At 38.2% G+C, this 13993-nt stretch overlaps 1 protein-coding gene across 1 annotated transcript in view; it reads right to left on the minus strand.

Moving 5' to 3' along the window:
- Window positions 1–4857: 4857 nt before the first annotated feature.
- Window positions 4858–13993, minus strand: part of rbm20 (RNA binding motif protein 20) — a 112883-nt gene continuing 103747 nt past the window's right edge. Inside the window, exons 16-17 of the mRNA XM_062033586.1 lie at window positions 10765–10886; window positions 4858–5561 (exon numbers count right to left, since the gene is read on the minus strand). Of these exons, the coding sequence (XP_061889570.1) occupies window positions 5502–5561; window positions 10765–10886 (182 nt within the window). The 3' untranslated portion in view covers window positions 4858–5501. The remainder of the gene's footprint in view (window positions 5562–10764; window positions 10887–13993) is intronic.

Genomic DNA, 13993 nt, shown 5'->3' on the forward strand with positions numbered 1-13993 from the left:
GGGTTAGGTGGTTGTATAATAAGGCCCTGCAGAATAAGGCATTAATAAGTACTTAATAATTACTCATTAAGAGCCAATATGTTACTAATTTGCATGTTAATAAGCAACTAATTAATGGTGAATATAGGAAGGGACAAGCGGTAGAAAATGGATGGATGGATGGATGTTCCCCATACTAAAGTGTTACCTAAAAAATTTATGCAAACATGTTTTTTTATTCAGTTTAAATATAGGTAATACATTTAATAATTGTTAAAGTTAAAGTATCAATGATAGTCACACACACACACTAGGTGTGGTGATTATCATCTGCATTTGACCCATCCCCTTGTTCACCCCCTGGGAGGTGAGGGGAGCAGTGAGCAGCAGCGGTGGCCGCGCTCGGGAATCATTTTTGGTGATTTAACCCCCAATTCCAACCCTTGATGCTGAGTGCCAAACAGGGAAGTAATGGGTCCCATTTTTACAGTCTTTGGTATGACTCGGCCGGGGTTGGAACTCACAACCTGCTGATCTCAGGGCGGACACTCTAACCACAAGGCCTGTGTCAGTGATTATTTGTGTCCAACACCTGTGAGAATATAGTTTGCAACTTTGCACAAGCCAAATTTGAGTGTTTCCCAACTTTTAACTGCTCTGCTTCAACACTTGGGGGCGCTCTTTTACAAAAAGACACAGTTCACTCATGAGCTACATCGGTGGTTCTCAAACTCTTTCACCAAGTAAAACCATGATGACCAACATTAAAAAATACAGTAGCGTATTAGGCCTAAGTATTCATTAAATACAAGGCGAAGTCTTTTTATTTAACAAGAATGCAGCTGAGATAGGCTCCAGCACCCACGACCCCGAAAGGGACGGATGGTAGAAAATGAAAAATGGAAGTATATTTTATAGTTTGGGCCACTGTGACATTACACACCGTTTGAACAGTAACACTGTGTTTGAATATAAGAAAATTAAACATTGTACTTTAATCAATTAGTTCTAGTTCTAGATAGAGCCCGGTACAGTTTGACAACCACTGAGCTATTGTATTAAACATTTAATCATCTAAGGTAATCTGACCAGTGTTTTTGAGGGCCCAAGGTCAAGACTGACGACCTGGAACACTCTGCCTCTGAATCTCACAGCTGCGACATCACTCAACACTTATAAACCTTCTTTAAAAACACACTTATCATTTAACACAAGCTGAGTTGGACATTTGCATTTCTTTTTTGATGTTTTATTTATATTTTTTCACTACTTTTATGCATATTCCTTATTTTGTTTTATTTATAGTGCTTTTTTGTTGTTTATATGTAGTGCTTATTTAGTTTTTATCATTTTATGTGTTGGTTTGTTTAGCTGTGTTTTATTTACCGACCGGGTGGTTCTTAAAATATTTTCCCCAAATACCACCACAGAAAAAAAACTTGGCTCTCCAAGTACCACCATAATGACCAACATTACAATACAGCAGTGTAGTAGGCCTACGTTTTCATTCAAAACAAGGCAAAGGTTTAATTTAACACATATGTTTAATATTTTTGGCCACTGTAACATTACACACAGTTTGAACAGTAACACTGTGTTTGAATATAGGAAAATACACAACTGTACTTTAAAGGCCTACTGAAACCCACTACTACCGACCACACAGTCTGATAGTTTATATATCAATGACTTCACCATAAAAGTAGGTGACATTGTTATCACCAGGAAAGATGAGGTCACCTACCTAGGTTCCATTCTAGAGGCTAACCTTTCCTGTGATAAAATGGCAACCAAGGTAATCAAAAAGGTTAACCAACGAACGAGATTTCTCTACATAATTTCCTCTCTGGTCAACCAAAGCACCTTGAGGATTCTGGCGGGAACTCTCGTTCAACCCTTTTTCGATTACGCATGCACCTCCTGGTACCCTAGCACCTCCAAAACCCTCAAATCTAAACTCCAAACATCTCAGAACAAGCTAGTCAGGTTACTTCTAGACCTCCACCCCAGATCCCACCTCACTCCTACCCACTTCTCTAAAGTGGGCTGGCTCAAGGTGGAGGACAGAGTTAAACAACTTGCACTGAGCCTAGTCTATAAAATCCGCTACACCTCCCTGATACCGAAGTACATGTCAAACTACTTCCTTAACGTAAATGACCGCCATAACCACAACACCAGGGGGAGCTCCACTAACCACGTTAAACCCAGATTCCGAACTAACAAAGGTCTTAACTCATTCTCTTTCTATGCCACATCAATGTGGAGTGCGCTCCCAACAGGTATAAAAGAAAGGGCATCTCTATCCTCCTTCAAAACCGCAATAAAAGTTCACCTCCAGGCAGCTACAACCCTAAACTAACACCCTCCCCGGATTGCTAATAATCAAATGTAAACAATCAAATGCAGATACTTTTTCTTTTTCTTATGCCTTCTGATCTCTCTCTCTCTCTCTCTCTCTCTCTCTCTCTCTCTCTCTCTCTCTCTCTATGTCCACTACTTGATGTCCATATCCCCCCCCCTCCACACCCCTGATTGTAAATAATGTAAATAATTCAATGTGATTATCTTATGTGATGACTGTATTATGATGATAGTATATATGATAGTATATATCTGTATCATGAATCAATTTAAGTGGACCCCGACTTAAACAAGTTGAAAAACTTATTCGGGTGTTACCATTTAGTGGTCAATTGTACGGAATATGTACTTCACTGTGCAACCTACTAATAAAAGTCTCAATCAATCAATCAAAACAGCTTAACATTGCAACACATGCCAATACGGCCGGGTTAACTTATAAAGTGCAATTTTAAATTTCCCGCTAAACTTCCGGTTGAAAACGTCTATGTATGATGGCGTATGCGCGTGACGTCAATCGTTGAAACGGAAGTATTCGGACACATTGTATCCAATACAAAAAGCTCGGTTTTCATCGCAAAATACCACAGTATTCTGGACATCTGTGTTGGTGAATCTTTTGCAATTTGTTTAATGAACAATGAAGACTGCAAAGAAGAAAGTTGTAGGTGGGATCGGTGTATTAGCGGCTGGCTGCAGCAACACAACCAGGAGGACTTTGACTTGGATAGCAGACGCGCTATCCGTCCTTCGTTGCTCCGTCGATCGCTGGAACGCAGGTGAGCACGGGTGTTGATGAGCAGATGAGGGCTGGCTGGCGTAGGTGGAGCGCTAATGTTTTTAGCATAGCTCTGTGAGGTCCCGTTGCTAAGTTAGCTTCAATGGCGTCATTAGCAACAGCATTGTTAAGCTTCGCCAGGCTGGAAAGCATTAACCGTGTATTTACAGGTCCATGGTTTAATAGTATTGTTGATTTTCTGTCTATCCTTCCAGTCAGGGGTTTATTTCTTTTGTTTCTATGTGCAGTTAAGCCCAATGCTATCACGTTAGCTCCGTAGCTAAAGTGCTTCGCCGATGGATTGTCGTGGAGATAAAAGTCACTGTGAATGTCCATTTCGCGTTCTCGACTCTCATTTTCAAGAGGATATAGTATCAGAGGTGGTTTAAAATACAAATCAGTGATCCACAATAGAAAAAGGAGAGAGTGTGGAATCCAATGAGCCAGCTTGTACCTAAGTTACGGTCAGAGCGAAAAAAGATGCGTCCTGCACTGCACTCTAGTCCTTCACTCTCACGTCCCTCATCCACGAATCTTTCATCCTGGCTCAAATTAATGGGGTAATCGTCGCTTTCTCGGTCCGAATCGCTCTCGCTGCTGGTGTAAACAATGGGGAAATGTGAGGAGCCCTTCAACCTGTGACGTCACGCTACTTCCGGTACAGGCAAGGCTTTTTTTTATCAGTGACCAAAAGTTGCAAACTTTATTGTCGATGTTCTCTACTAAATCCTTTCAGCAAAAATATGGCAATATCGCGAAATGATCAAGTATGACACATAGAATGGATCTGCTATCCCCGTTTAAATAAAAAAAAATAATTTCAGTAGGCGCCTTTAATCAAGTGGTTCTTTGGCGTACCACTAGATGGAGCCTGTGTACCAGTACCACAGTTTGAGAATCCCTGATACAGAATGTTCTGTACCTGTTGTGATTGTTATTATTATTATTTTAATATTTTACCTTTGTTTTTAATCTGTACACACTTTGGGGCAAAAGGGGCTGTTTTTAAATTGTGCTATATGAATAAATACATACATCAATAATTGAGCATTTTATTGTCAAACTGTGGCACGCGGAGGCCATCTAGAGGTACGTCAAAGAATTACTTGATTAAATTACAGTGTATTATTTTCCTATATTCAAACACAGTGTTACTGTTCAAACTGTGTGTAATGTTACAGTGGCCAAAATATTAAACATATTTGTAAAATAAAACCTTTGCCTTGTTTTTAATGAATGCTTAGGCCGACTACACTACTGTATTTTTTTGTTGGTCATTATAGTGGTACTTGGGGGCGGTATAGCTCGGTTGGTAGAGTGGCCGTGCCAGCAACTTGAGGGTTCCAGGTTCGATCCCCGCTTCCGCCATCCTAGTCACTGCCGTTGTGTCCTTGGGCAAGACACTTTACCCACCTGCTCCCAGTGCCACCCACACTGGTTTAAATGTAACTTAGATATTGGGTTTCACTATGTAAAGCGCTTTGAGTCACTAGAGAAAAAGCGCTATATAAATATAATTTACTTGGAGAGCCAAGTTTTTTTTGAGGCGGTACTTGGTGAAAAAAGTTTGAGAACCACTGGTTGTACTGCGCAGGTTGTTTATACATAAGGTGCAAGTTCAACAATAGCTAATTATGTGTGGTTACTGGACATTACTAATTTGAAAAAAAAACCTGATGTGATCTTGTGAAATATTTATTCACATGAACATTTCAGATATCAACAAAACTGGATAAACTTGGACAGAATACAAAATAAGTCTGGCATGAAAATCCTGTGGAACAATAACTGTTAGGCATTTTAAACTCCAATAAATGGTCCAGTTTAAGGCACTGTATTGCATTTTTAAGGCATCAAGCCAGATTGACTAGGACTATGGATGGCTGAATTTCAATGTGACATTTATCAACTGGCGTACAAATGATGTGACGTCTGACCTGAAAGACAACAGTAGTGCACACAAGAAAAACAAGAAGCGCCGCAGAAAGACTCCAGTTATCAAGAAGTTGGAAATACAACACACTGAAATCTCTTCCAACAAATTCAATGACCCTGAGAATTTGCCTCAGTTTCCCCTGAGTAAAAACATTCATTGGCATCATTTTTAAGTGACTTTGTAGCTCATTTTGTAATTTCGACAGGAAGTCAGATTTTGTCTTTAAAGGAGTTGATTTAGTGACGACATGCCAAGTCAAACACGTGTCTAAGGTTCCGGTTCAGGAACAGTTCTTTAACAATAAATACATAAATATACATTACACTTGACTATGTACAACATTTATTGTTTAGGCTGTCAGTGACAATTCAGTTATTCAAGTTTTACTCCCCCAATGTCTTCAAGGTTACGCCTGCTGTACAACGTTGATATGTCCACATGATGTCACTGTGTCGTGGAAAATCCAAAATGCAGACTCTCTTGAGCCAGCTGGGACAGATACTTCTGCATGAGGGGACATAAAAAACAAGAAAAGTGTTAGAAATGACATTCCAAAAGTCAAGAGACGTACAGTAAGGGAGCAATTATTCAACTCTCTGCTGAGTTTGCAAGTTGACCCTTTGACAATGATTTTTTATATTGATTTTGTTTAACAACAATTAAATGTTTTACTGTATATTAATGTGTCTTTGATTGAGTGATATAAGTATATGCTCCTGAAACAGAGTGTATATAAGATGGCTACTTGGTGTTGAAACATGTGGGCAAGCACAGAGGTCAGACATTTTTTGTAGTGCATTTGTGAACATTCATCTGCAGACGCACTCCTTTCTAGACATGCTCCAAAGCCTAAACGTTTTGAGGCTGTCGCTCGGCAAGTCAAAGTTTTAGCTAACCACACATGTATTTTTGAATGGGAATAAGGTGAAGAGATCAGTTTGGCCAGTTAATGTGCTTCTTTTTTAATCAGTGCTTTGTTGCCTTGAACTACATTGGTACCTCAACTTAAGACTGTTTTGACACTAGGGACTTATCCAGAGGTGATTGCAATACACCAAGACGTAGAAAAAAATTAGGTCAAATGGTCACCTCTGTAAGAGGAACGCAATCCTGAAATAAGGTGCTCACACACATTAGAGCAGGGGTCACCAACCTTTTTGAAACCAAGTGCTACTTCTTGGGTACTGATTAATGCGAAGGGCTACCAGTTTGATACATAAATTGCCAGAAATGGCCAATTTGCTCAATTGACCTTTAACTCTATGTTATTATTATTAATTAATGATATTTATCTTTGTGGAAACACTGATTATCTTAATGATTTCTCACAATAAATATATATAGAAACAGATAAATATCAATATGCAACACTTTATTTTTATATTTTCTCTAAGTGCACATTTTTCAAATTGAACATTTTCAAATGATCACTTCTAAGACAGTCTTGTGAAATCACAATATTCCCATTTTAACTAGCTAGCCACTAACATTTTTTAACAAATCATGAATTACTTTGCACCATTTTTGTACAAATAATAGCTCAGGTAAAATACAAAAGTCAACTCTCAATTTTTTTAATAAATCATGTCACACTTTGAACTGGACACCAAATCTGTTATCTGTTTCTTTGTCAGTTAGTGAAGACCAAGTCTTTAAAATATTTTCTTGGATTTTCAAATTCTATTTGAGTTTTGTCTCTCTTAGAATTAAAAATGTCGAGCAAAGCGAGACCAGCAACTAACATGGCTACTGTGCAGCAAACAGTGCGAACGATCTGAGTACGCAAGGGGCTTAGATCTTACCACTGAAAGCAGATATGAGCAAAAAATCTAACTATACAATAGAATAGATTTCTGTAGTTTATTAAAAAAATATTTGTAGAATGATATCAAGGATTATCCATCTGGTGCTCCAGACGTCATTCTACACGACAAAACTAATGCAAACTTGGAAAAGCATGGAGGTCTACAACTTTTTTGTGCGTGGCTGGGTCAAGGAAGTTGGTATCAAGACTCTCCCGGATAAATATGCATTGTTTTTGCTCTGGTAAGGTTGCATTTAATGATCTAACTTTGCGTCTACAGCCATGTTTGTTGTCTTGTTGTTTTTGTTGTATGCGCCGTTTATGAATATGTGTGTTTCTCCCCGTCTTATCAAAACATCAGTCGAAAACAACACAAGCATATGGCATTGTTAGATGCCGCCCAAAACGCTACGACAACAGACGCTTCGAATCTCACATATTTAATGAGCCGCACGTGACGTCGGCTGAATACGACCCTTTGAGGCAACAAACGCCACATGACTCCCACAACCTCCATTGTTAGCTGACTTTTACCAGTGTTTATTAACAAGTTAAAATGCATAAAAAAAGAAAACGTATGAGTGCTTGTCTCTCATAAGGATTGTAAATGATAGGCAAAATTGCAAAAAAAAGTGCAGTTCTCCTTTAAGCTTTAAGTTGCAAGCAAAAATGTGATTTAAAAGCATCCCTGCCATTAGTTGGTGTTTCAAAAGCCACAGTAACTCGCAAGCATTAGCTTATAGCCGGAGGGGGGTGTGGCCTGCGGGCCTGCCGCGGAACGAGGTGTGCCAGGACCGGCCTCAAAGACAGCGACAGGTGGGTAAATGGCCCAGGTGGGCCTTGTTATCTAATCACTTGTCGCCTTTATTAGCAGCAGCCGGAATGAGACACGTAGTTGGAGTTGGAGTGGGAGCCAGAGAGAGAGAGAGAGAGAGAGAGAGAGAGAGAGAGAGACAAACAAAGAGAAAGACATTTTGCTGGAAAGCAAAAGCCTCTCCACATTTATGCAAATAAAACAGTGTTGTACCCTGAAATCCGGGCTCTCGTGGCAGTGTGTGGTGGTCAGTGTTGGGTTGGTTACTGAAAACCAGTAACTAGTTACAATTACTAGTTACTTTATTTCAAAAGTAACTCAGTTACTAACTCAGTTACTTACACCAGAAAGTAATGCGTTACTGTGAAAAGTAACTATTTAGTTACTTCTTTTCCCCCCCCTTTTTTTTAAGGCTCCCATTAATGCCCTTTTAGCCTTTATTTCAGTGCTGTTATTGCACTGGAGAATAATACAATCTGTTGATCAACTTGACATGCATTTGCATCACTGAACTCAGAAAGCAATGTGGTCTACATACAACACACAAAGACAAAGATATGTTTCAAAGGGCCAATTTATTTCAGGCCAGAAAAAATTGACAAAACTATTTTAAATAGCTGCTACATAATGGCACTTTAACTTTAACTCTAAGTAGATAGGATCTTTGATCCAAGACACAACTTACATTTAACTAAAATGTTATTTTCTTTGTGCTCGACAAAAGAAAAGTATTGAGAATGTCTCCATGTTAAAAAACTCGACTTCTGGCTTCGCCATGATGTCTTGTTAGTTGTTATGAGAGTAGCGTATGTGTGTGTGTGTGGCCCTTTAAGATATGACAGCATGAGAGGTGAGTGACGTCAGTGAGTGAGTGGGCGAGAGAGGTGAGGGAGCGGCGACAGTGAGTGCGTGTAGGTGCTCTAGCTTGGTGGATGGCTGCGTGCAATAAAGTCACAAAGTTGCAACAAACCGCCGGGCTCGTCATTCACCCTCAGCTGTAAAGACCCTCTTCCGGGTAAAGTGAAGGTTGTTAGACCCGAAGTACGGCTCTGGAGGAACGTCTTCCCTGCGGGGAGGCGTGCTTTCTGTGGGTGGGGGAAAGCACGCCTCTTCTTTTCCACCGGAGCGCTCCAATAAAACACACTCAGATCTTCAGTTTCTAGACGATACTACATAAAAATAACGTAAAATAACGCAGTAACGCATCATGCAGTAACGGTAACTGAGTTACTGTATATAAAAAAATAACGCGTTAGATTACTAGTTACCGCCGAAACTAACGGCGTTACAGTAACGCGTTACTTAGTAACGCGTTAGTCCCAACACTGGTGGTGGTCCGAGGAACCCACTAGAAGGCAACCTCTACACTTTGCTTTCCAACTAATTATTATTCCAATGAGCTATTTCCCGGTGGTACATTTTGTAACAATACTTTGCACTACAATCGGTGTCATTTACAATCTGTGGTTTCATTGACCAACATCCAGTGTTGATTTTGCATTGCCAGTACAGTACACACACACATTCAGCTTTGATTGACAGCACAAGTGTGAGGACCATTTTTCTTTGGGGAATGTCACACATTTAATGGCGGGGAATCGTTTCTCGTCCAATCTGCACCAGCTGCTGGCCAACAGAGAAATTTGAAACTTGGTGCCGGATGTCCAATCGTGTAAAATGAACACACAAATACACACTCAAATAGTGGTTATGGCTGAGGAGAACATGCAGTGTTTGTGTTTTTAGCATTTTTTGCCATATTTTAGATTTACTGCCACATTGACTACTGCTGGCCAACGTGGCTTGAATCCATTTTTTTTCTAAAACAGATTTTTTCCAGCTGTTTACATTGCAACTATAATGTGATCTTTATCAGACTCCAGTGTAAAAGCGCACAAGCCAAATAGTGGCCCCAATGTGGCCCCCACGCCCCTTGCATGGGCAGTTCATAAATGAATAAGGAAGTTGCTACGACTACTACACAATAAAAATAAATGTCACCACACCTTAAAAATGTGTTTTTGTACATTAAAATAAATAAAGTACTATTATGTATGAATGAATATATATAGTATAAAATATTTGGGAGGGTTCTAATCTTTTTATGACTGTTAAGTAGAGGCCACATGGACGTTAGCTTTATTTTTCAAAACAGTTTTTTTTTTTCAAATCACTGTTTTACTGTAAAACCTACAGTCGTTGTTTGTACAGTGTGTTACTGTAGATGGAAAAACTATATTACACATTTTTTGGTTTCGTGTTTTTATGGTAAAATTCTGGCAACTGAGCTACCAGTTTTTTTACTGCAAATGTATTTTTACATTGTACATTTTGATGGATAAGTTGCTTCAAAAGTCATGAGTCGAGCAGCTATTTAAGTACTTATTTTGATGTTTGGAATGTGTGATGATATATTATTTGTCGCAATATTAGATTACGTTTAAAATATATGAAATTGCATACAGTACTTGTATTTTTTTCTGTCAAAACAGAAAGTTGACTGCATGTAGAAAACAAATAGACGCATGGCCACAAAAAATGAGGTGGCGGGCCAGATATGGCCCCCGGGCCTTGAGTTTGACACTTGTGGTTTAGACTAACAAAAAAAAAAAAATTGATCTGTGTCACTTTAGGGCAAAAAAAATCAGATTTGGTGTGCAGTGTAAACGGGGCCAAAGTGAGTCCATTAGAATGACTCAGAATTGGTGTCCGGTGTTACAGTAGATTCACACTAGTGATGTGCAATACCACTTACGGTACTGAATAAAATTCAGAATGGTATCGACGATACAGATCCGATACAGATACTTTGTGCAAATATACCTAATAGTAAAATTGAAAGGTACAATTTAAAAAGTATTGTATTTTAAGTGTTGCTGGAATCATATTAAAACAATATAAAATCATAGTGCAAAACAAATGATATTTGTATCCTATACACATGCACTTGCTGTTTTATAATATTGAGTGACTCATTAAGATTTGGTATCAGCTGTATCGATATTCCAGTGTAGATCTGCACATCACTCATGCACACGTTTGCACTAATATGAGGTAAAGCGGCTGTGGGTACAGTTCCCTGCACACACCTGTAGGTTCCTGTAGTGCACCGTGCTGCGGCAGTGACTCATCTTTGCCGTCTCCTCGCTGCTGTAGAACAGTTCGCAAAGTTTACAGAAGAAACCAGTCCGTGGCTCGATAAACTCCACTCCTGCAAAGTTCCAGAAAAACATGTGACAAACATAAGGGAACTCCAATTTACTCTAGTCCAATGTTCATGAATTCATTTACAATTCAGCGTTATTTACCTTGACTCTCAAGTCACAACACAAATACTAAGTCAGTGAGTCTCGATGTGTGTCCATCTAGTGGTATGCCCAGGAAGTCTGTAAATATGTACCGTATATGGCAGGGGTTCCCAAAATACAGCCCGCGGGCTGGATCCGGCCCGCCAGCGTCCAAAATCCAGCCCGCGGGAAGACCCAAGTTTAAAAAAAAAAAAATAAATAAATTATAAAAAATAAAAAATAAAATATATATATATATATATTTTTTTAAAAATAATTTATTTATTTTTATTTTTTTAAACTTGGGTCTTGTGAATATATATATATATATATATATATATATATTTATTTTTTTATTTTTTATTTTTTTATTTATTTTATTTTTTTTAATTATATATTTTTTAAATCTGTTCTTTCTAATCCATTTTCTACTGCTTGTTACTCTCTGTGTCTCCTAGCTTTTCAGGCAAATCATATTGTCTAAAAATGCATTTTCCCATCGATAAAATGACATCCTCGCGCTCGGAATATATATTACTGTTTTGCACACTCTTGGCATTCTTTCGATGAGCTTCAAGAGGTAGTCACCTGAAAGGGTTTTCACTCCACAGGTGTGCTTGAAGCTCATCGAGAGAATGCCAAGAGTGTGCAAAGCAGTAATCAGAGCAAAGGGTGGCTATTTTGAAGAAACTAGAATATAAAAGATGTTTTCAGTTATTTTACCTTTTTTTGTTAAGTACATAACTCCACATGTGTTCATTCATAGTTTTGATGCCTTCAGTGACTATCTACAATGTAAATAGTCATGAAAATAAAGAAAACGCATTGAATGAGGAGAAAGGTGTGTCCAAACTTTTGGCCTGTACTGTATGTATATATATATATATATATATATATCCTCCATCCATCCATTTTTTTACCGCTTGTCCCTTTTGGGGCCGCGGGGGGTGCTGGAGCCTATCTCAGCTACAATCGGGCGGAAGGCGGGGTACACCCTGGACAAGTCGCCACCTCATCACAGGGCCAACACAGATAGACAGACAACATTCACACACTAGGGTCAATTTAGTGTTGCCAATCAACCTATCCCCAGGTGCATGTCTTTGGAGGTGGGAGGAAGCCGGAGTACCCGGAGGGAACCCACGCTGTCACGGGGAGAACATGCAAACTCCACACAGAAAGATCCCGAGCCCGGGATTGAACTGAGGACTACTCAGGACCTTCGTATTGTAAGGCACATGCACTAACCCCTGTGCTACCGTGCTGCCTATATATATATATATATATATATGTCTTAATTAGATTATCCAAAAAAATATTGCTCGATACCGTGGTAGAGCGTAATATGTATGTGTGGGGAAAAAAAAAAATCACAAGGCTATTTCATCTCTACAGGCCTGTATCATGAGGGGTTTCCTCAATCCTCAGGAGATTTTCTCCTGAGGATTGAGGAAACCCCTCATGAAACAGGCCTGTAGAGATGAAATAGTCTTGTGATTTTTTTCCCCACACATACATATATACATATATATATATATATATATAAATATATATATATATATATATATATATATATATATATATATATATATATATATATATATATATATATATATATATATATATATATATATATATATATATATATATATATATATATATATATATATATATATATATATATATATATATATATATATATATATATATATATATATATATATATATATATATATATATATATATATATATATATATATATATATATACACACACACTGTATATATACAGCCCGGCCCCCGGCCAAATTGTTTTAACCCAATGCGGCCCCCAAGTCTAAAAGTTTGGGAACCCCTGGTATATGGAGTACTGTTGTTGATCATGTTTTCAATGAATACTTAAGCCTACTACACTACTGTCATTTAATGTTTGTCATGATGTTGGTACTTGGAGAGACAAGTGATTACTGAGGTGCTACTTGGTGAAAATGTTGTGTAGTGTCACATGTGGCATGACATCAGAATGTCTGACAGACAGACAGACAGACAGACAGACAGACAGATAGATAGATAGATAGATAGATAGATAGATAGATAGATAGATAGATAGATAGATAGATAGATAGATAGATAGATAGATAGATAGATAGATAGATAGATAGATAGATAGATAGATAGATAGATAGATAGATAGATAGATAGATAGATAGATAGATAGATAGATAGATAGACAGAGACAGATACAGACACAGACAGACAGACAGACAGTTAGATGGATAGATAGATAGATAGATAGATAGATAGATAGATAGATAGATAGATAGATAGATAGATAGATAGATAGATAGATAGATAGATAGATAGATAGATAGATAGATAGATAGATAGATAGATAGATAGATAGATAGATAGATAGATAGATAGATAGATAGATAAATAGATAGATAGATAGATAGATAGCCTTTATTGTCTGTTACAAAACCAATATTCATATTCGACAGGCTCTAAGACAAACTTACAGGAACAAACAATAGGAGATGAAATATAAAATAAAACGTAGAAACAAAATGTAAAATATATAAAAGATGATGCAACAGTGTTCATCTATTGTGTTTAAAGTGAGGAGGGCAGTGGGAATGAAAGTTTTTTTTACATATGTTTTTTCGGGCAAGTGGGACTTTAAAACCTGGTGGTAGCAGCCGGAATGAAGCTTATGCCATCCTCGTCACTGCCGCCGTGTCCTTGGGCAAGACACTTTACCCACCTGCTCCCAGTGTCACCCACACTGGTTTAAATGCAGCTTAAAGATGTAAATAATGGGTTTCACTGTGTAAAGCGCTTTGAGCCTCTAGAGAAAAGCGCTATATAAATATAATTCACTTCACTTCACATCGTCTGCCAAATTTAAATCATTATATCGTCTACATCGCACAATACTAACAGGGTTATTTACAGCGTCCAAAGCTGGAACGTAGCATGTGACCACCAATATTTCAGGCTCGACATTTCAGCACATAGGATGAATAACGTTT

This window comes from Entelurus aequoreus, linkage group LG22 (assembly GCF_033978785.1).
Source record: "Entelurus aequoreus isolate RoL-2023_Sb linkage group LG22, RoL_Eaeq_v1.1, whole genome shotgun sequence".
Lineage (NCBI taxonomy): Eukaryota > Metazoa > Chordata > Actinopteri > Syngnathiformes > Syngnathidae > Entelurus > Entelurus aequoreus.